The sequence below is a fragment of the Achroia grisella genome, unplaced genomic scaffold (assembly GCF_030625045.1).
Source record: "Achroia grisella isolate CSIRO2021 unplaced genomic scaffold, CSIRO_AGI_Agris_v1 utg2547, whole genome shotgun sequence".
NCBI lineage: Eukaryota > Metazoa > Arthropoda > Insecta > Lepidoptera > Pyralidae > Achroia > Achroia grisella.
The window spans coordinates 142,545-165,202 of record NW_026712744.1 but is presented as its reverse complement, the minus strand read 5'-3'; the positions used below and the strand labels follow the sequence as shown (position 1 = coordinate 165,202).

Here is a 22,658-nt window from a genome sequence, read left to right as displayed (position 1 = left end):
GATACAATTTATAAATTAATATGTCTGCAATTAACTGAGAGAGTAGGTATAATAATAAAATTCATTACAGCAAAATTTTACTATAGATACAGAAAAACCACAAGATTTTAATGTTCTTTTATCATTTCACGAATCCTATTAGGTATAATCGTCGATTGTTTTTGACAGCCATCCTTTTTATTTGGCAAGACCCTTTATTTTATTTCATTACCTTTCGAATAAAGTCTGAATGAAAACTCGTCAAGTCGTGACTTTTCTAAAATAATCTAAAGCCGACCGAGAAATGTCAAACAATGAGAAGAACTGGTAAAATTTGTATCTTCCCGACAAAGAATTGAAAGATAACGTTCCTTAAGCCTACCTACTTACCTATTATTTAGCGGAAAATGTTTACAAATTAAAAGCTTTCTTCTTTTATCCGTTCACTTTCTAAAATGTTATTCAATTTTATACATTCCGTGTTTTCTTTAATCGAGCTGAGTGTATAATTTACATATCTAAATATATTTACGTATGCTATATATAAATATATAAACACAGTAAATGGTGTCTTGCGCTTAGAATATTGATAGGATTAAACAGTCGTTGAACCTACTTTGAAAATAAAAACTACCGAGGTATTGGATTAAAAAAGACAAATATATTTGTAAGATTGATTTTTAGCTTACCGACATTGATAATTCACTGTATCCACTTAAAATAATTAAAAACCGAGTTTGGATTCCACTTTATATATCAAAATAACAATTTGAAAACGTTTTGACCTAGTGGTTTACCCAATTAACATCCAAAAGTTCTTATGGCATCATTTTTTTTATTTAATATTTTTTTAATAGTACAGTATTACATTCGTAGGTTCGGGCTGACAAAAAAATATTTATAGGTCAATATAAACTGAGATATATGGGCATGTCATGTGTTGTAATTACCATACTTACAAATTTTCGCGTTTATAATATTATTAAGGTTATCAAATTATTGTGGCGCTGCGAGATGTCTTTAAAAATGAGAAATAATCTTTATAATTACTATTCTATATATAATATTAAATCTATTTTGTACTAAAATACATCCTCTCTAGGGTAACTTGATACTCTATCGGCGTCATTGCGACTATTAAATCAACTGCAGAGTGAAATCAATGACGTAACTATCTAATGCAACACAGAATACTTATTTAGTAGCACTTTGTTCGACTACCTGCAGTTACAGGGTTACAGTGTCAAGTGCTAGTTATAAATACTGTGTTATTTGTGGCGGTGCTATAATTTCATTATACGTCATTTGTATCTAATAAAAGTGGTGTCTATATCATTAAAAGTGAAAGGTGATGTACTCGTGAGTGAAACCGTTTCCATTTCCATATTTGTTTTTTTTTTGTTGTTGTCTACTGTATTGGAGTCTCTTGCTAATGAACGAGATCGTTAGAAGTACACGGTTTAAAGGTATGTTTATGTCGTATATAGGTTAAAATTTACTAATTGAATATTTATTTAACTGTTTAGAAATAAATAATTTTAGATAGTAATGGATTCGTATATATTTATGTAGTTAGTAGTGATATTTTTTTAAATTCTCATCAAAAAAGTAATAATGGTTTATTATCTAATAAACCATTATTACCTACTTTTTTGATGAGAATTTAAAAAAATATTTTAATAAGATTATGTTGTAATAATGTTAATATTGTTACCTACGCAACATTTGTTTTCCACATGTATTAAAGTTATACTTAAAATAGCAATAACAATGTAAAACTAATACCCTATCCGTTGACATATATTTATTTATGAGGGTGTCGAGAAAATTTTAGCTATAAATTCAACATTCAATACTTAGTTCTAGCCTGGTTCTAGTTCACAACTATGTACCAGAATTGTCATACATACCTATATATATGGACACAGTGTTTGTTTGCTTATAATTTCCTGACTAGTATTTAGCGAATGTTAATATCAGTGTAGTATTTTTAATAATAAAAATAAAATTATTCTATGTTGCAAACAGTGAATCGATTGCATATTTTAGTGTATAATTAACTTATAAAATATCAAAATAATGCCTTTTATTTCACTGTAAATAAGTGATGTAAATAAAATTCTAATGGATTCTTGGTCGACCTATTACTCAGTATAAAGTGAAACAACAAAACTTACAACGTGACAAAAAGTCTATAAGGTCGACAATATAGTACACGTACTATTAGGTACTTTACATTATATCTATTAAACCAACTTCAGAAGAAATAATAGTTTGACTATGATTGCGGTAGGTAATATTACTAGGTACTACTTGGCATTTATTTTTAGAGTGGAAAAATATACATTTAATAAAACATTAAAATCTCCTAGAACATAGCTTAACCAATAGTCCTTAATAATAATATCATAAATATACAGATTAAAAATATTTACAAAATTTACTTACCTGTCTGTGTCGTGGTTATAATCATTCTGAAAGGTCTCATTACTGAAACGAATTAATTTTATTTAAAGCTACAAACCCGTATTTTGTGCTTAAGTAGACCAAAGACAAAAATAAATGACGGTCTTTAGGTTACAACCTTATTTCAAAATTATTCTAAAATATAAAGGAACAGAGAGTACGACTAAATGTAGAAATATGAAACGTACATTTGCATTTTATTTAAATATTATAGATATCTATGATAACTCGTAAGTGAGTTAAATATAAGACGTCAGCTCCTATTACCCTTAACTTATAAGGCAACTAGACACAATTGTTAATGTTACTGAAATTAAAATTTGACATAATTTTTAGGACTTTCGTCAAAGGTAATATGTACCATTACTATATTTGCCATAGACAAGCTCTTGCAATTATTGCATTAGTATCCACCTGTATTATACCTACAGTATTTACTATATTATATTAATATTTACGTATTGATACTAAATAAGATGCTATTTTATCACGAGGAATAATATGAATATGAAAATTATCTGTATACAAAACATGAAGGTATGCTAATAATGTCAAAGCTTATTTAGGGCGGGCTTATTGAATCATTGAGTGTTTTGACTAATTGCTATCGGAAATATTTTGACAAATTGGCATAAGCTCCTGTTATAATTGTGGTAAAAATGTTTTTTTTTTAAGTAATTGGAATGACAACAATCTAACGCGCACATGATGGTAAGTGGTAACCGTCGCCAATATATAGTGATGTCAATATTTGTTCATGTAGATGACATTCATGTTCACTATATCATACGATATTGACGCATCTGATACAACGATAAGATGTCAGGTCTCTTACCTGTATTTTTTATTAATGATGATAATGGAATGGTGTTCACGTTACTGTTACCTGTGCTAACAGTTAACGCAGGCGGGGCTCCAGTGGAGGATAATAAAATGTGTATGGTCAGGTCAGTTAACCCATCTTCACAAATGGTAATTTACCATGATGGTTTCCAGGGAAAAACGCGTGAACCTACATACCTACCTACAGGTACATTACCAGCAATGTGTTTATTAGTCCACTTCACTATATAGAGAAACTGATATACTCACGTATACAACTCCTGCAAAGTCTATCTCGATAAGTAAATAAAGTAAGTCCTACAGTATGACTTGTAAACCTTATAGGTACATAAAACGTATGAGAACCTATAAATAATAATAATAACCCTGAGAAAGTCATACAGCACTATCTAGTCCCTAACTAAACAGCGCTTGTGTTATAAGTGCTAGACAACTGATAAACATACTTATATACATATTTTAAAAACATACATAACATCCATAGAATACTATCATACCAATACAAAGAATCATACTCGATAATAATATACTTAATGCAGATATACATTACAATGTAAATTACATAAAAAAGTACTTTCTAGATGTCGGATACACTATACCAATGGACGTGTAACAATAAAGTTATAATGTTACTGGGATTGTTATGTGTTTGTTTACTCATATCAACTATAACTGTTTCCGCGAAATTGAAGAATGCCGAAAACGGGTTACTGGCTCTCAACATACCACCTGAGAGGTCACAGAGCACTGCAAATAAAGGACACAGAAACAATGAGGTAATTTTATTACGTATTTAATTTATTTTAAAGTATTTATTTAATATTGTACAGATATTAACTTGAATAATATCTAATTCTATGAAACTCATAACACTGTAACATATAACAGTAGTAGTAATTAGTTGGTATAATACATAATTAGTAATTATTATCTAATGTTACAAAAATCTATGAAAGCGCATTAATTCAGAAAGGCTTCATCTATTTGCTGTACTTTCTCTATTATTTTAATGTTGCATTTGTAATTGCCAGAACAAAGTTACAAACCTGTAATAAAATATTTGACAATCGTATACTTTACTTGTTTTACTGTTGCATATAGATATATGATTTATATTGGACTGCTAGGGACATTCCTGCGCAGTGCCGATTTTTAATAATATTTTCACCGGATGGAAAGAATTTTCCACTACTTGGAACTATGTTGTAAATTCATTCTATATTTATATTCTACCTCAATATACCAGAATGTCGTTTGAACCTTTGATTTCCGTTTATTAATAAAATATATTACTGTTGTTTTTCTGTTAGTATTATGCTCTATCAGGGACAATTGTTGCATTTGGCCAGTCTTGATTCAACTATGGTTCTTTTTCTTTTATGCCCTAGTTTCATTTCCATATACAAATAATGGTAACTAAATAACGTACATATATAAATAAATTAAAATATATTATTCGCAGGATCCAACGTTTTACAGACTACCAAGACATGTCGTGCCAAATAATTATAAACTACTCCTTAAACCAAATATGTTACTTAAAACATTTAATGGAACAGTGGAAATAGGAACACAAGTTTCAGAACAAACTAGTGTGATTGCTTTACATTCTCACAAGTTGAATATCACTTCGGTTAATTTGAAAGCTCAAGACGTCGGTATTGAAAAGGTTGATATTGAATCTTATAATACAACGAAAGATAACAGACAATTATTGAATATTTATCTAAAAACTCATATACCTAAAGGAATCTATAAGCTAATTATAGAATTTTCGGGAAGATTGGATAGAGAAATAGTTGGTCTCTATTCTAGCAGTCTAAAAAATTCTAGGTAAGTAATATTAATATTATATTATCTAATATTAAGAAGATAATAATAGGTACACTAAGTAAGATTCAAATATATTTCAAGTTTTACCCCATCAACCCAAATTCAAATCAAATCAAAAATCATTTCTTCATATTAGAACATTTTAGTTGATCAAGAACATTAAATATGTATGAATGAAAATGTATGAATGTTACGAATATTATTCTCTACCATCCAGTTCAATCTATAAATTCAATTGAGAGGAAGTTTTACGTATATAGGTATTTTCTAGCATTAAATGAAAATCCCATATCTATTTCCACATTAAAAAAGCAAACAAATTTACTCATTATCAAAACAAAATAGTGTACTTTAAATATAATTATTTACCTATCCATAATTTTATATCTTATAGGTCACTAAACAGTTTAGAATTAATCTTATTACGAAAATTTAAATATAGATTTGCCTGAAAAAGGTTTAATGAATTTGATAACTATGTAGGTACTTAATTAAATGGATAACTTTTCGTAAAGAACCTAACATAAAAATAGATTGATATTACTACAATAATATAATAATATTTTAATGTCTATTATCAGTAGTCCTCAAACTACTCGTAGGTCAGACCTATATCTTGGGGGGTGGGAGCGCGGATACCAAAAATATGCAGTATCTACGTGTACACTGCAGTTAACTATTTTCAAGTGGATTATTATTTAAAAATATTTACAAACCAGAACCGATAGGAGTTAGAGAACTACAAGATCGCTTTTTCCTTGCACTTTTATCCCTGTACACTTTTTCAAGTTATAGTCATATACCATGCATGCGCGCTGATTCTGGAGACTATTAATCCTATTAATGATTAAGTAGCACGCAATCTATACGATCGTACTTTATCGAGCTCCTCTGTACTTGCTTCCTTTTCCCTTTGTAATAATGAGCTTTGCAAGGGATATTTCCAGAATCAGTGCAGATTATGTTATAAATAGAAGCGGTTGATATTGTCTTTTTGTATGTTATTTACCTTTATATTTATTCTATCGATATATGGATTTATATTCCTTGTATAGAAAGAAATTTAATGCTGCGATAATGTCATGGCTATTAGGACTTTTTGAGTAGCAAGTGGATTCTTTTAATATTTCCATGTGTCTTAACACTTACTACTTACCATTATCAAAACAGTGATACGTCGCGCGTGATCGCCTTGTATATAATATAATAGTGACAATATAATAATTATTTTCCCTGGCTACTTGCATACAGACGATTAAGCCGATCTAAGGAGCGAGGGGAAGAGTATTATTATTAATGTGTAGTAATGAGCCAATTGTTAGCAATATAGCATCACCAGGTTAACCTCGTCGCGGTTCTTCCTGGAAATTATATTGATAAAGTTCCGTATCAATTTAGCGATGATGAGCTAACTGAACTTTTTTTAACGTGGGGAAAATCCGTCTCAGTGTTTAGATGGACGGGAACTGTGAGATTTCTACTCACTAAAAACCCCACGGCATTCGTCTTCAGCGCCATAGGGCGCCGGGTTCGAGTTTGCAACTAAATGTACCAGGGGGAACTCTTCCCAGTTCCCCTGCCTCTACCCCACCTTGAGGGAGACAAACTAGAATATGGGACGCACCTCCCGCCCTCCCCTATCTTTTGTTAGGACGGAAGACTTAAATCCCTGAGACTGCCGCCGACATAGAGCCGCACCCGATCTGCACGTGTCTCTACAACAGGCAGAGTCACGGCATGAGCGGACTACCAACGCGACGATTGACGGCCGGGACGGGCTCTATCCGAACCCATTATCTCAGCCTGCGCCGCCCCTCCTGTCGGACTATTACTACTACTATGGTAATGATAACCCGAAGGCATGATTACCATACAGCCCGGAGCGCACCATAACCAATCATTACTCAGCCGTCGTTCCCCGCGGACGTATCCACGGCGATGGGGGACCTAACAATGCTGGAACATACTAGGAAGTTGTCCTACCTCCCACCTCACCCCATAAGCTAACTGACATAACTTCAACCAATTAAAAAAAATATCTAGTAGCTCCGCGCCGATTTTAAACTCATCAGTCGCTCTTGTCTGTAGTGCATCCCCGTGGTAGTTGATAGATGTTAACAAATATCAATCAAAGGCAAATTCTACATCCGAATGACAGCTATCAAAGTTTGACAGACTGAATGATGTCAATCGTGCAATATTGACAAACATTTCAATTTTAGCATTTTCATTGTTCATATTTGTTTTCCTTTGGTTATCTTATATATCTTACTTTTAAATTATTAACCAACTCTGTTTAATTTTGAGTGCATATTGGTCAATAGCTCTATATTTAATATTATTTTAGTGGCATAATTGTATTGTAAAGTGCGTAACTGATGAACTTAATTTTGAATAAAAATATAGCAAATATACCTAATAAAGTATTTTAGTTCATATAACTTAAGAAACCGGTATTACACAAATAAAATAATGGAAAATGAGTTAAATATTAAACTTTCTGAAAGATTATCGCCTTTAGTGCGACCGGTACACTACAAGCTGCTTCTTAATCCTGATTTAAAATCAGGGTTATTTAAAGGGAACGTGAAAATAAATGTAGTAAATAAAGACGAGAAAAACTTCATTAATCTTCATACAAATTTCTTGAAAATATCTAGTGTCAAAGTGTACAAAGACGGCACTGAAGTTCTTATTGAAAAGTATATGGAAGTGATAGATTTTGAACAATTACTCATTAAATTTGATAGTAATCTTAGTCCAGGAAACTATGAGTTAGATATTGAATTCAGTGGTTCTTTAACCAGGAATATTGTTGGATTTTATTCATCTCGGTTGAAGGATACCAGGTAAAATAATGTACCCACATGTAATTTTATTATACACAAAAGAAATAAGTAGTTGTCACTGAAATAAAACTTTAAGAATAATAGTTCTATTATCTAAAAATCTCAGTTAAATATGTTGTTTTAAAAATATTGTATCCTACATTCTTTGTTCATATTATGAGTACTTTTGCTTTATTGAAGTTATATTTAATTGTTTTTTCAAAAAACATTAATATATACCTTTTTTGTTAAAAATATTTAATTATTATTTACATGGTTTCATAATGCATTAGAAATAAAAATAATATTGTAATAATATTTTTTTGTTATAGTAGTTCAAAGTGCTGTGTTTTTAATTGTTATTCATATTTAATGAAATAGTTTGACTGTATTTTTCAGGACAATGGTGGCCAGCAAGTTTCAACCCACATATGCTCGACAAGCTTTCCCTTGCTTCGATGAACCTGATTTCAAGGCGACATATGATATAACATTAGTGAAGCCCCAGTCATATGTGGCTTTGTCTAACATGAATGTAAGGATATTAAAAATTAACTATATTTTTCTTTTTTATCAGGTGGAATTATTTGATTTACTATTATTGTTGAAGCTGGCCTTTATGTATAATATATGCACTAAATGCTTGCAAGGTGGATTTTAAAAGTACAAATATTCTAGACTAATTAACTAACTAAAAATCAAATTTATTTAATTTCTCTTCAGGAAATATCTAAGACACAGGATGAAGAAAACAAATTGGAATTAGTAACTTTTGCAACTAGTGTACCGATGTCGACATATTTAGCCTGCTTCGTTGTATGTGATTTTGATTTTAAAGAAACAGAAATAAATGCTAATGGTATTGGCAAGAATTTCACATTGAGGTCCTTTGCGCAGAGAGATCAAATGCATAAAATTGATTTTGCCCAGGATATAGGGAAGAGGGCTACTGAGTTTTATATAAAATATTATGAAGTACCTTTTCCCCTTCCAAAATTAGGCAAGTATATTGATTTCATCTAAACTAGTACAAAAAAGGGCAAATAACGGATTTTTTGTTCGAAATTAATAAATAATATGTAATTAATACCTATGGTTTGTTATTTTATTTATAGCTAGCTACATTATAAACATTTAACATAGGTTGTGTTTTATTTAAAAAGATTTAGCTCTCCATAAAATTGCATCTGAATGTAACTTGCTAATTACAACATTATAATTTAAAAGATTGCTATAAAACTAATCAGTATCTTTGTTATAGATATGATAGCCATCCCAGATTATGTATCTGGTGCAACAGAACATTGGGGTCTTATTACATATAGAGAGACATCTTTCCTTGTTGATGAATCTACAGCATCATCCAATAATAAAATAAGTGTTGCTAACACAATAGCACATGAACTAGCACATATGTGGTTTGGAAATTTAGGTAAGTAATAATGTTACACTTCTTTACAGGCTGTACAGGTGCCAGTTTATTTTAATAATTGAGTTACTCAAGAGGCTTATAAAATAAGAAAAATCCACTACTACTACTTAAAGAAGTATGTATAAATTCCTGAGACGATCTCACTAAATTCATTCCATTGCTCTAGTTTATAGTATTTTACAATTATGCCAGAAGTTTGTGTATCAGCTATATTTTGATTGTTACGAATTTGTGCATCAACATTTTTGTTCTTTAAAGAATATTTTCATCTCCACTCTTCAGGACATTGTCAGAGATGATGGACTCCTAGAAAGTGGTGATATGGAGTGGATATTAAGTTACCTCACAAATAAATATTTTCCATGATAAGATTTATAACTAATAAGAATATATAAGAATTATAACTAATCTTCTCATGGAAATTATTTGTTTGATAAATATTTAATTGTTTTCATTAACTTTATTAAAATTTCATAATAAAATTCACAATATCAAAGATTTGTATTTTGTTTATACTTTTAGTTACAATGAAATGGTGGGATGAGGTTTGGCTGAATGAAGGGTTTGCCTCATATATGCAAGTGAAAGCATTAAATGCTATAGAGCCTTCATGGACTATGGTATGTTTTCTCATTTTATGTATGTCATACAAATTATTTAGTAGTCTACTATGAAACCTCGTTTTCTGATTATTCTACATAAATTTATACAAATATTGATGTTTCAGTTGGACCAATTTCTCATAAAAACTCTCCATTCAGTTCTGGTGACAGATGCTAAACTTTCAAGTCATCCAATAGTGCAGACTGTCAATACACCTGATCAAATAACTGCAATATTTGATGCTATATCTTATCATAAGGTAAGTTAATATGACACTGAATTGTTTTTGTATGAATACAACATTTGTTTCTTTAATAATGTACAGTTCGACATTGTTATGGACACATTATTCAATATACATAATAGTATAATTAACTTCACGTAAAATTAACGATAACTTTCAATTATTATATGTAAACATAACTCTATTTGGGATATGTATATACATATCCCAAATCACTTTATTTATATATATATACACCTTATTTTTGGTATTATTCTATACATAGAAATTGGAATGCAAAACGAAAACTTGTACTATTTACTGCAAAATGCGACTCCATCTGTCTTTGTAATAAAATATCTCCATCTACGTGATACAACATTATCTTCATCATGACTGCCTCATGGCAGATTCTATGAGGCCGTCATTGTATCATGCCGATGGTCGTAAGTTGAATTGCTCAGGATTTGGTATTGAATATGAGGAATTGATCCTCGCATGGTACAAACATTTGTATTATTGAGTATGTAGTATCAGTCAGGGTATTTTCTATGTTTATTATTGTTATAAATTTTATACATTAATTTATTTCAGGGAGCCTCAGTTTTAAGAATGCTGGAAGGTTTTATTGGCGACGAGAAATTCCGTCTTGGAGTGTCGGACTATCTTAAAAAGTATGAATTTGGAAATACGGTGACACAAGATTTACTTTCATGTCTTGAGCCGTACTTTAAAAAAGATAATCCGAATTTAAATATTACGTGAGTATAAATATTGTACTACTTTCTTCACCAAGCGAAAATTGGTATAGTCATGGTAATTCTCTATGACACTGCAAATATATCATAATAGCAACAGATATAAAGTTTTGATATTTATTAAATGAGCAGTAAACAAATATTACAGTCCTACATACCAGAGACAAACCAAGAGAGGTGACAAGTACAAATATGAGCTACACAAAAAAAATTTTTTTATTGTAAATACATACATTATATACATAGAAAACATCTATATCGATAAACAATAATACTCATGAATATAAATGTTTGTACAGTGCAAGGAATCGAACTGCGACCATTGGAAGTAAAGCGGTGTGTTTAACAGCTAGTTTACCCAGGGTACGTGCCGAAGGCAGAAGGAGTAACCCTATTTCCTTCACATTCGTCAATTATTCATGCAAGCCCACCATAATACTTTCAATATCTTAATAACTACCTACTACTGGTGATTTAATTAATTTATATTATTACAGTAACATAATGGACACCTGGACCCGACAAATGGGTTACCCAGTGTTGACTGTCTCTGATGGTGAGGACCCAAATACTTACGTCATCAAACAATCACGATTCCTACTTGATCCTGAGGCTGTTTATAAAAATGATTCTGATTATAAGTAAGTTTGTTGTTTTTGTTATTATTAATATTAGAAACCTACCCACAACTTGTACGTTTCATTCGCGGGCTGCTCGTATAATGCAATTTTTGCCGAGTTACTGTTCATAAACCGCCATCTCGTGTCCAACTCTCGAAAAACTGGAAGGGAGAGCAATTACAAATGCATATTATTAAAAAAAATTAAAATATTATATTGTAATCATAATCCGATCTAATTTATTTATGTTTGCAGCTACCGTTGGTTTATACCTATCACTTATAAGACTAATAAAGGAGCAAATCATGGTATTGTGTGGTTCGCAAACACAGAAGACTATGGTAAGCATTAATTATTAATTTTAAGGCAACGACAAAAGCGGACTCTTTAATGAATAAATATAAATCAATGAAGTTAGCTCTTCAAAATACTGGTTTGCTAAAAAGAGATCACCCAATAGCGATCTAAATCTGAATCGACCTAAATTCGTATAGTCATTTGAAAATGAATGGTTATTGGAGGCAACCCATGCTAAAGCTTCAGAAAAACTTACACCCGAAGAGTTCTTCCTTTATTTAAATAAAAAGGTATTTGAAAGTTTTATCCTTACAAAATAAGTTCTTTCTTTACTTAGAATAGAATAGAAATAGAATGGAAAATCATTTATTCAAATAAACTTACATTGAAGCCCTTTTGAATAGTCATAACATTTTTTTTTTTAATCTACCGCTCATTCGGAATGCTGTCTCATCACAAGAAGAACAAGCAAGAAACTTGTGTGTTGCTCTTTTAAATAATTTTATTAATTCTTTATATTTTTAAGTTTAAGTGTGTGAATACAAACCACCGATTAGCACTAATTCAATTAAATACTCAAAAAGAAAAAAATATTGAATACATAACCAACTGGTTAAACAATTAATAGGAGGAAATCAGTCATAGTGATTGTGTGACCAGTTCCTACAAACACCCGTTCACGACTATGACGGATAGCCAGCCATCAATTATTACCATATTTTAAGGCCCAATGACCCGGCCCAACGCCGCCACAAGTCTGGACATTTTAATGAATAAATATAAAACACCAGACCACGTCATAGCTCTCACAATTGCCATCTGATGTTTATAGTATTCACATTTCACATAAGAATGCATGCGGAAATTAATACAAAACCCGCTACGCTTTCATATTTCTAAAATAATTGAATCAAGAAAGCAATGAGATAAACAAATTATAACGTTGTATGCTAATAAATAATTATTTACTTGATATGTTGTCTTCTATGAATTCGTCTTAATTCTAAGTATAAGTATAATATGTCACTGATGTTTATTTACAGTGCAGTTATTTTATCATTGTATTAATACTAGCAAATTTTGTACCCCTTTTACGTTAACCCCTTTTTAATTGCACGGACGTTTGAAAATTCGCACACTTATAGTTATATAAAGACGGAGTGCAGAATACTAATATTTATATGGTAATATAATATGGTCCAAATTCGACCACTGGGCGACCGCTACTTCAAGTAAAATATTGTCGCCCATGGTCGAAAAAAAAAAATTCGACCAATTGTGGTCGAATTTAGACCAGAAAAACAATTAATATTGGTTACAGTAACACTGAAATTGCGTTCAGATGAAGATTGGGTGAAAATCAATAACAATCAAGTGGGATACTACCGAGTGAATTATACTGATGCCATGTGGCAGAAATTAGTAAATTTATTGCAGAGTAAATCATCACAGGTATACTAATATAATAAAGGCTAGTATTTTAATATAATTATGGAATATGTCGCTGACTAATTGTAATAATAAAAATGCGCTAAATACACTATAATCAATATTTGCCATTTATGGCGCTCCAAATTTGCATTGTCAGTATTAAATTTATATGTACCTAATAATAGTATATTATTGATATATAAGGTATACTTACTATTAATAAATCAAACATAATTTTAAAAAGTGCTCTATCTCACAATCTATCATATGTCGTCTTTCTAGATTCAGGATTAAAGTATTTTTTCTAGTTCTAGTCGTTTTCAACATGAGTTATATGGCTACAATTCATTGACTGGAATGTTATATATATATATAGTTGATGGCCTATTTTAAGAAAAGTGGAAATCGTCACATATGCTTAGCTCTTTTGAAAAACGGGACATAAAGAATTTTTTTATATATCTTAATATTATTTTGTAATTTACTCCTGTTAATACGACGAAAATTTGTATCTGCTTGTTGTACGACCAGTAAAACAAAAACAAAGATTCAAATAGACTGTTTTTTTTAAATAATATATATTTTTCTAGCTAACCATATCCGATCGTGCCCACTTATTAAATGATGCGTTCGCTTTAGCTGAAGCAAGTGCAGTGTCGTATGGTCTAGCGCTCAACTTAACAAGTTACCTCGTTGTGGAAGATGACTATGTGCCATGGGCAACTGCATCGCATATATTCTCTGCGTTAAGGAGTAGACTACTCAATACCCTCGCTTATGAACATTTACAGGTAAGGAAATGCAATCAGATATTATGCATAATCATCCAAAAACAGAAATAGGCGAAGTTCTGCGTGGCGTGGCAGGCAGGCGAATTTTTACAAGTCTACTTTATGTATATAAAATCTTAATACTCGTATTAAACACGCCTTTAGGGTGGTTTATAAATAAGATATGAATATATAGTTCCGGCACAACCACAATATAATAATTAATTGCGGTAAATTGAAAAAATATATAAGAGGTAAACAAATACTAAAGAAAATTAATTAACACAATGATAAAATAATAGCGTAATTGTTTTGTATTATTTAAACAATTATGACAGTTTATCATAATTATGCACATAGGTCATACATGATAAACAGTTCTACAAGTAGATAATTGTAGTCATTCTTTAAGTGCATGCTTTTGAGATGTAAATATAGATTATAACTGTAGTTCTATGTTATTAATATCATAATAATATAATTTAATATAGGTTGAACCTGTGTTGATGAAACTTCATTTGTTTATAAACCGTTTGGAATAAAACTAACACATTTAAACTCTACCCAAATCCATTTCGAGAATAGCATGCACATTCTAAGATTAAGGATTAATTATGCACGAATTAATAAACAAACAGACAAAATTCTAACAAACATTGTTTTAAGTTCCATTACGTTAATTTAGTCCTAAAAATAAGATTATTCATATATGTCTTCCAAGTTCAGACAGCAATCAGTCTTATTATTATATTATTTTTGAAACCAAATGTCTCAGAGAAACATAAATCTTAGTAAACCATTTCGTTTTTTGTTCTATATCAAAATGGATCGTATCATTTTAGTGACCTGGATCTGGCTTGCGGGTTATTCATTTTTAAATTTTATTATATTATCAGATTCGGGCCGTGCCGACGACGCCGTTCGATTTAGTGCCTAATCAAACGCCTTTGTCGGCACGGCTCGATCAGGCTGAACCTGACTATACCTTTTGGATATATATACTCAATTATTATAATGAAAACGACATTTTCATATTAAAAATTGCATTTACAAAAAAAAATTGTTGCAGAAATATATTCAGAACCTGGTAAGACCTTTGTACGAGAAACAGACGTGGGAGACTACGCAGTTGGGCGTTATTGAGAGGTATTATCTTTACTTGTATAGTTACTATATTAACTTACACATTTATGAGGTCATCATATCAGTAACTAGTATTATGGTACCTGCTTTAAAGTAGTCCTGGTATGTTTACAATAAATAAATATGTCAGGAAATATCGAACAAGCTAAGGGGTTACTTAATGGCAAGCGACAAATAATAACTATATACTCGACCATGGATATTTTCATATGACGCCATTTAACGCTCTTGCGTTGCCATTGCGGAAGACTATAATGTTGTTTTCATACCCTATAATTTCATTGCCATATCTCACCTCCCAAACACGTTTTACAAAGCAAGCCTGAAGCCTTGGCGACTGAAAAAGATGAGCGCAGGGAACTTTGTATAATCTCTACTTCGGTAAATTTGTATTCTTAGATGAATATTAAACATTCTAATACTGAAACTTTTCTTCTGTTCTTGAACGTTGTTATTGAAACCTATAGTTTCTTCATTTACATAACATTTGTAATAGGCTACTTCGAACAACTGTGCTATCGGAGGCTACCAAATGCCAATTACCTGAGGCAGAAGCGAAGGTCAGGGATCTCTTCCTGAAGTGGCTCAACAATCACGGCACAGCATCAGCTATTGAAATAGAAACTGATTTAAGAAATATGATTTATTATGAAGGTATGATTTCTACATACGGGTACTGGAATAAAGATAATATTTTAAAGGAAGTGTTATGTGTACATGCTTGGTAGGGCAGAAAATGAATGGTCGAGGGTTCGATTTTTCGCACGATGCAAATATTTGTATTGATGAATATAATTGTTTGTATCAGTCTGGGTAGTTCCTATAATTTTCTATAGTATTTATCTTTGTTTTTTTTTTTGTATATATGTGTATTGATGAGTGCAAATATTTGTATTGATGAGTATAATTGTTTGTATCAGTCTGGGTGGTTCCTATAATTTTCTATAGTATTTATCTTTGTTTTTTTTTTTGTAATATATGTACTTTATTTTACATGTATTTACAAAAAATGTATTTATATCAGTTGTCTTGTACCCACAAGCTCTGCTTAGTTTGGTACTAGATGATGTTACAATTGTCCTGAGATATTATTATTATTATTATATTATATCAAAATAAAAATAATAATTATATTATATTTTGGTTTTTTTTTTGTAAACTGGCAGGGAAGAGAGAAGTCACTAATATTAATGTGTTTGAGCAGGAATGAAGTCGGCGTCGCACTTGGAATGGGACAAACTTTGGGAAATACTTCTAAAAGAGGAAGATGTGCAGGAACAAGCTAAACTTAGACATGCGTTGTCAGCACCACGGGATATCACTATACTCAGAAAGTAAATTTATTTATTTACTAGCTGTGCCCGCGGTTTCACCCGCGTGAAAGTAGCCTATATGTTATTCTGATGTATATACAGTAAAGTTTCATTAAAATCCGTTCAGTAGTTTTTGCGTGAAAGAGTAGCAAACATCTATACTCCATACTCACAAACTTTCGCGTTTATACTATAATATTAATAATAATACTGGCACATAAAACAGATTATCGCATTCGTTTCGAAGTGTGGAATTGGTACAGACTGGATTCTAATCCGACACTCTATCCGATTAGTAATACAGTACATAATCCAATACTACACATAGGCATATCTAGAAGTTAAATTATATATTTATACTATGGTTCTTGTATATATTGTATTAAAAGACATAAAAAAGGATTTACACTAAACTAAAACAATTAACACAGCATATCAAATCAGTATGTCTACAGAAGTCTTACATTTTGCGGGGTTTTTTTTACTTTCCCGCGCAAAACGTAATACGCCACAGATACACAATATTGGACGGCTCGCAGCCGCCGTAGGATGATGAGCGCGTCATAGCTGTATGCGATGTCGATATTAAGTATTACCACTAGATAACATTTTTTTGTAATTATATTACTAACATATTTCTCATCTTATGTCTCCCACACCCTTATTATGTACTTTTTTATGGTTGATATGGAATTGTGGATTTTTATGAAATTTATATTTTTATGCATTATATTTATTTGCATATTCAATAGGTCTGTGACTTGGCTAGTATCTATTTGTCATAACCCTCACGGATAAGGGATGTCTACCCCTAACTATACTTTTTAAAATGTTATTGTTGGTCGTGTCTATTAATGCTACTATATAAAAAAAATAAAGAATATTGTCAACCCTTATTTTTTAATATTGATTTTAATTTATATGGCACAACAACGTTTGCGGGCTCAGCTAGTATATATATATGTATATATATTTCCTATATATGTAATCCCATTTCCTTTTTGTAGGTACTTAATACTGGCATGGGACGAGAAGAATATCCGTGGTCAAGACTACCTAGGCGTGTTACATTTCATCAGTAGTAACCCGTCTGGGGAAATGCTGGTGTGGGACGAGGTGCGGTCCAACTGGCCTCAACTTGTCGACAGGTTCACTCTTAACAGCCGATATCTAGGAGGCCTGGTGACAGGCATCACCAGCTCGTTCAATACCAAACTCAAGCTGGACGAGGTATTATTTCATTATTATATTTTTGATGGCCTCAGTGGTCTAGCGGTTTAGCACAACTTACAACGGTCGCGGGTTCGATTACTCGCACGATACACACATTTGTATTCATGTGTATAGTTGTATGTTGTTCTGGGTGTTGCTGTGTATATCATGTATGTATTTATAAAATATAATGTAATTAAATATTTCAATAAGTTGTCTAGTAACCATAACACAAGCTCTCCTTAGCTTGGAACTAGATGACACTGTGGAAATTGTACAGGTTTATTAATATTATTATTTATTATTATAAATCAAGATGTATATTCCGTTTACCAAGGTAGATTTAAAAAGTTGTCTATATTGTGAGTTCTGAGTTACGCACTCAGTCTCATCTATTTCAGCCACCAATCAGCTTGCTTTGTAAGCGGTATTTCGAAGGGTGGAGATGAGGCAGTGAAATTAAGGATAATATCTTAAATGAATAGAATGGAGATTTTCATAGACCTTTCTAACAAGAAGGTTATTATACATATTAAATATTATTACTGTTATAGATGGAAGCATGGTTTGCGAAATATCCCGAAGCAGGCGCTGGGGCGACTGCACGGTTACGTGCGCTCGAGACTGTACGCAATAATATAAAATGGGTATCCATTCATCAGCCGACGGTTGCTGCATGGCTACAAACACAACAATGAGGACTAATAAATAATTTGTGAAGTTATCTACTGTAATGTTATAAAGCTGAAAAGTTAGTTTGGTTGGTTCGCGTTCATTTTATGATCTAAGGGTTCGATTGACCAATTATCTCTGTAGTTGATAGCTCATTTATCACGTCGGCTATACACTAACTTGACGCTATACCAATTAGAATGGATCGTCGTTGAAAAATATTGCAAAAATGGGAAAACGCAGATACCATACAAAGATAGAAATTACGTGAGTCTGCTAGTACTTTATATACATAGTTAAATAAATAAAATCAATAAAAAATTTAGCTTAGTTTTACTTTTATCATTTTCACTGTGTATGGCTGTTACCTTATTAATTTGCCATACGCTACAACAAAAAGTAAAAATTTGGCGCCTTAAATTACGATTTACAAGTATTCCGATCATTTGATTTTGCCAATGCCTCGTGGTAATTTCGAATAGACAAATCTAAATCTTCTACAAGTCTGAAGATTGTTTTAAACAAAATATAGGTAGGTCCTTTATAAGGGTGCAAAATAACATAATAATAAAATAACAAGTGCCTAATAGTTACTTTTTTATATATTTGTTGGCGGCCTCAGTGATCTAGCGGTTTAGGACACCTGCTTATTTCCGATGTCACGGGTTCGTTTAATCGCACGATACAAAGATTTGTATTCACTATTGTAATTGCTGGTATTGGTCTGGGTATTTTTTATGTATATTATGTACTTAGAAACTTGGAACTACATGGCGCAGTGTAAATTTAAGTTAGTATTAAAAAACAGTGTGATTTATTACATATTGTAATTATATATGATGTTTATTTATATGGTGATTTATTACATATTGTGATATTATTTACTTTTTATAATAATACATACTTATAATTACATGAAAACAGTCCCAAATGTTTTTCATTTTCGTATAACAGCATAATAAGAGTATGCTGTTCGGACGATCTGAAAAAAGCCATAAAATATTAATATTATTATGTAATCAAAGAAAATTTGAATGTCTAAAATACCTTTTGAAATTTGACCTTCAATATGATTGTATACAATATACAATATTACAATAATATTATAGTAGAGTGATATAAGTTATCTGTCATAATTATATAATGCCAAGTTACAAAAAGTAATAAAAAGACACCTATTTAAAACACAGGAGCATTCCATTGAATATTGGCAGAGCCAGCTTTGGATGCAGCCAAGGTGGGATGGGATTGTCATCGTTACATTTTGTGGCCAAATAACCCAAAAAAGCAAATAAAAAAAAATTGTCGGCTCAGTGGTATATTAAGTGAAAGTAGTAACTTATATCCGCCGTCTAGCAACTTGATTTGTAAACTGTTTTGATCGAAACGTGAGATTATAAAGAATGATGAAACAGTACAAAGTATGATATATTTTGTATTAAATAGCAACACTAAGGCAAAGGTCCAAAGACGTCTATGTATAGTAGACGTCCACTTACTAACATAATATGAGCTTGTTTACCATTCCAGTCATATATAAAGAGTGGTTAATGTAAAATTTTGCCTAATTAATTACCTGAATGAAAGATGGTAAGTTAAGTGCATGGAAAGGCCCTGCGCTTAGGTGGTGTGGACGAGACATGCCGACTGCCAGCGTTGTTAGCTCACGGCGAACTCTTGGACTCAGGCACCAGTACGCAGCTCCATTCGGTCCCTCGCCCATACCAACAGAACTCTAAAGTACACATTAAAAGTAGATATAGGTACATACTAGGTATTTTTTTATATGGTAAAGTAATATCTGTCCTTTATTTGTGGCGACTTTTTTTTGTCTATGTTTTTGTTATATAAAATGCATTTAAATGTTTATATACTTTATCAGGTATTGGTACTTTATACGGATCTAGATATGGGTGAATAATTTGTTGAGGTTCATTTTTACTTTATTTTATCGAAGTAGATATCTATTCTACAAAGTAGGCTGCGTTGGTAGCTGCGTCTAATTATATTTTTTTTTATATTGTAACCAAGGTATATTATTTGGCTTCCACTTGATTGCATATAGAATTAAGAAGATCCTAATCGGGCTGTAATTTTTATATTTAACAATGCGAAAAATCTATAGGCACCTATCTACCTACTTGAAGCGGAGGTATCAAGTGTGTCTGATGAGTGAGAGGTGCTGAGGGTAATATAAAATACGGAGATAAAATAAAATGCGACTAGTATGACAGCGATATATAATAGAAAGTGAACAATAAATAATATGTCAAAGAATATTATTATAAAATTTAAAAATAGTATAAAAACCTATCAAAGAGTTCGCTGATTGTCTTTACGCTTTTTCTATTTTAATGTTCTTCAAGGTTTGAGAGTTTCATTTGTTATGATCATTTTGTGAATGAAAAAGCAACCAATCCATAAGCATAGAAGTCACAGCTCTAATCATATTCGTCGTCTTTATTGATCTACGTAAGTATGTAATTTGTTTCTGATCTTCATTATACTAGGTACTATAATCAAACCTCATTTAGTACAGCATTCCCATATAGGCAGAAGAGGAACAACTGTGTAACTGTTGCGGACAGATACTGAAGCAATGATATCAGTTGAGTTAAGCTCAGTGTTTCCTGCAACAAAATGAACAATCCTTTAGTCAAACCTTTCACATAATATGGCACACGTCACTGTACATCATACAAATTATTTAATTAGTATTTACAGTAATTTTATCCGGGTAACCCCAGGATTTATGATTTCTTTTTTTTATGAGTACCATACGTACGTAGACAAGTGTCTAATAAGTGGAAGTTACCTATCAATATTTTTGTATAGATATAGATACTAATTTCAACTTTGTTGCATAGTTACGACTGTCCATTCATAGACTAGTGAGATACATATAAAATATACTTACTAAAAAATTACAAAGTGATTAAAGAATATTAGTCATTATTTATATAAAAAAATTTGTAAGTTCTTTGTTTCTGTAACTAGTTGATACAAAAACCGTTTAGAGGACATACTTTTCCTAGTTTATTATTGGACCCGTAAGTGTATTTTTTTATTCTTACCATGTTGAGTCTTACTGCCACGGAACATAGCGTGAGAGTTGCCACGAAGAAATATATTCCCAATATATCCTTCAGCAACTTACTCAAATCACCGATTATACTGAGAAGCAAATAGTTATGTATATACATAAAATTTATATAATTATTTTTATGTAATATTTATAGTTAGATATATGAATGAATTAAAACTTACTTGATAAGTATGTTATGCGTTTGATGACAATATCTGATAGATAATAGAGCATTTTCATCATTTTCTTTCGTAATACAACAATCATTACCATTTTTTCCAATGTTTTCACTATAATCACGTATCAATCTATACTGACCACAAAGAAATATCATTAAACCAACAGAGGATAAATCAAAAGCAACGTGTACGCAGACACAGTAGATAGATGATGCTATTTCAATAGCAACTGTTGCTATGTAACCAAATATATTACCATCAAATGGTGCCCATCCGGGTAGGATATGCGGATACACAGACTCACAACCTTTAACTTTTATGTATATATACTCAACGATCGGCGATAAAATATGTATGATAAGTGTAGATCCGTATAGTCTGATCAATATTGTGGACATGGTACTATATTTAGTGGTGTAACTGCGTATATAATAAATTAAATCAAATTCATTATCTCCGATTATATTTCTTGATATTTGCTTATTCTCTAACATTTGAACTTGATTAAAAATATATTGCCAATGGCGGTATTTGCATCGGAGAGACATTAATTTAAGAAGTCCCATCCCACAGAAAGATAAAACACTGAAGCATTCGAAGAGTCTTTTGATATTTTCTTTTGCAAAGTAAAGTTCTATAAGTTGTAAGATAAATGTTGTTACGAAGCATATCGTGGCTAAGTTTGCCAAGTAGTGAACGTTATTGTTAGTCGAACTCGATTGTAAGCCAGTGCGTCGAATAGCCCAACTGAACATTTCGACTATGTTAGGAGTATTTGACGTAGACATGATTTTTCGTCCTCGCTTCTGTAGAAACAAAAGATATAAAATAAACCTATGTATACAGGGACAGTATACAGGGGACCTATCTATACCTACAGAATAAGTAGTAGTAAGACATCTTAGTACGTATCACTTTTGCAGTTTATGTATTAAGGCAACGGTTACAGCTTACTAACCAGATGTTTGCTA

The 22,658-nt window shown here is 31.4% G+C and overlaps 2 protein-coding genes across 2 annotated transcripts; one reads left to right on the top strand and one right to left on the bottom strand.

Moving 5' to 3' along the window:
* Positions 1–7,543: 7,543 nt before the first annotated feature.
* Positions 7,544–18,662, top strand: LOC131842832 (glutamyl aminopeptidase-like). The gene is made up of 16 exons (XM_059191399.1): positions 7,544–7,970; positions 8,349–8,484; positions 8,673–8,949; positions 9,211–9,381; positions 9,904–10,001; positions 10,109–10,243; positions 10,802–10,968; positions 11,463–11,606; positions 11,841–11,926; positions 13,204–13,334; positions 13,904–14,104; positions 15,153–15,229; positions 15,723–15,880; positions 16,431–16,560; positions 17,547–17,769; positions 18,306–18,662. The coding sequence occupies exons 1-16, from the start codon at positions 7,594–7,596 to the stop codon at positions 18,447–18,449; spliced, it is 2,655 nt and encodes an 884-aa protein (XP_059047382.1). The 5' UTR covers positions 7,544–7,593; the 3' UTR covers positions 18,450–18,662.
* A 698-nt stretch (positions 18,663–19,360) lies between these two features.
* LOC131842834 (odorant receptor 22c-like) lies at positions 19,361–22,445 on the bottom strand. The gene is made up of 5 exons (XM_059191402.1): positions 21,691–22,445; positions 21,498–21,597; positions 20,949–21,053; positions 20,000–20,158; positions 19,361–19,405 (listed from the first exon to the last, which is right to left on the bottom strand). The coding sequence occupies exons 1-5, from the start codon at positions 22,440–22,442 to the stop codon at positions 19,361–19,363; spliced, it is 1,161 nt and encodes a 386-aa protein (XP_059047385.1). The 5' UTR covers positions 22,443–22,445.
* Positions 22,446–22,658: the final 213 nt, after the last annotated feature.

What these genes read in the sequence shown, in the direction of transcription:
- LOC131842832 (XM_059191399.1), top strand. Translation starts at nt 7,594, where the DNA reads ATGGAAAATGAGTTAAATATTAAACTTTCTGAAAGATTATCGCCTTTA. An exon ending in AATCCGAATTTAAATATTAC is followed by an intron (nt 10,969 to 11,462) that starts GTGAGTATAAAT and finishes ATATTATTACAG; the next exon opens with TAACATAATGGACACCTGGA. An exon ending in CCAAACTCAAGCTGGACGAG is followed by an intron (nt 17,770 to 18,305) that starts GTATTATTTCAT and finishes TTACTGTTATAG; the next exon opens with ATGGAAGCATGGTTTGCGAA.
- LOC131842834 (XM_059191402.1), bottom strand. Translation starts at nt 22,442, where the DNA reads ATGTTCAGTTGGGCTATTCGACGCACTGGCTTACAATCGAGTTCGACT. An exon ending in TGGCAGTAAGACTCAACATG is followed by an intron (nt 21,054 to 21,497) that starts GTAAGAATAAAA and finishes ATTTTGTTGCAG; the next exon opens with GAAACACTGAGCTTAACTCA. An exon ending in ACTTACCATCTTTCATTCAG is followed by an intron (nt 19,406 to 19,999) that starts GTAATTAATTAG and finishes GGCTTTTTTCAG; the next exon opens with ATCGTCCGAACAGCATACTC.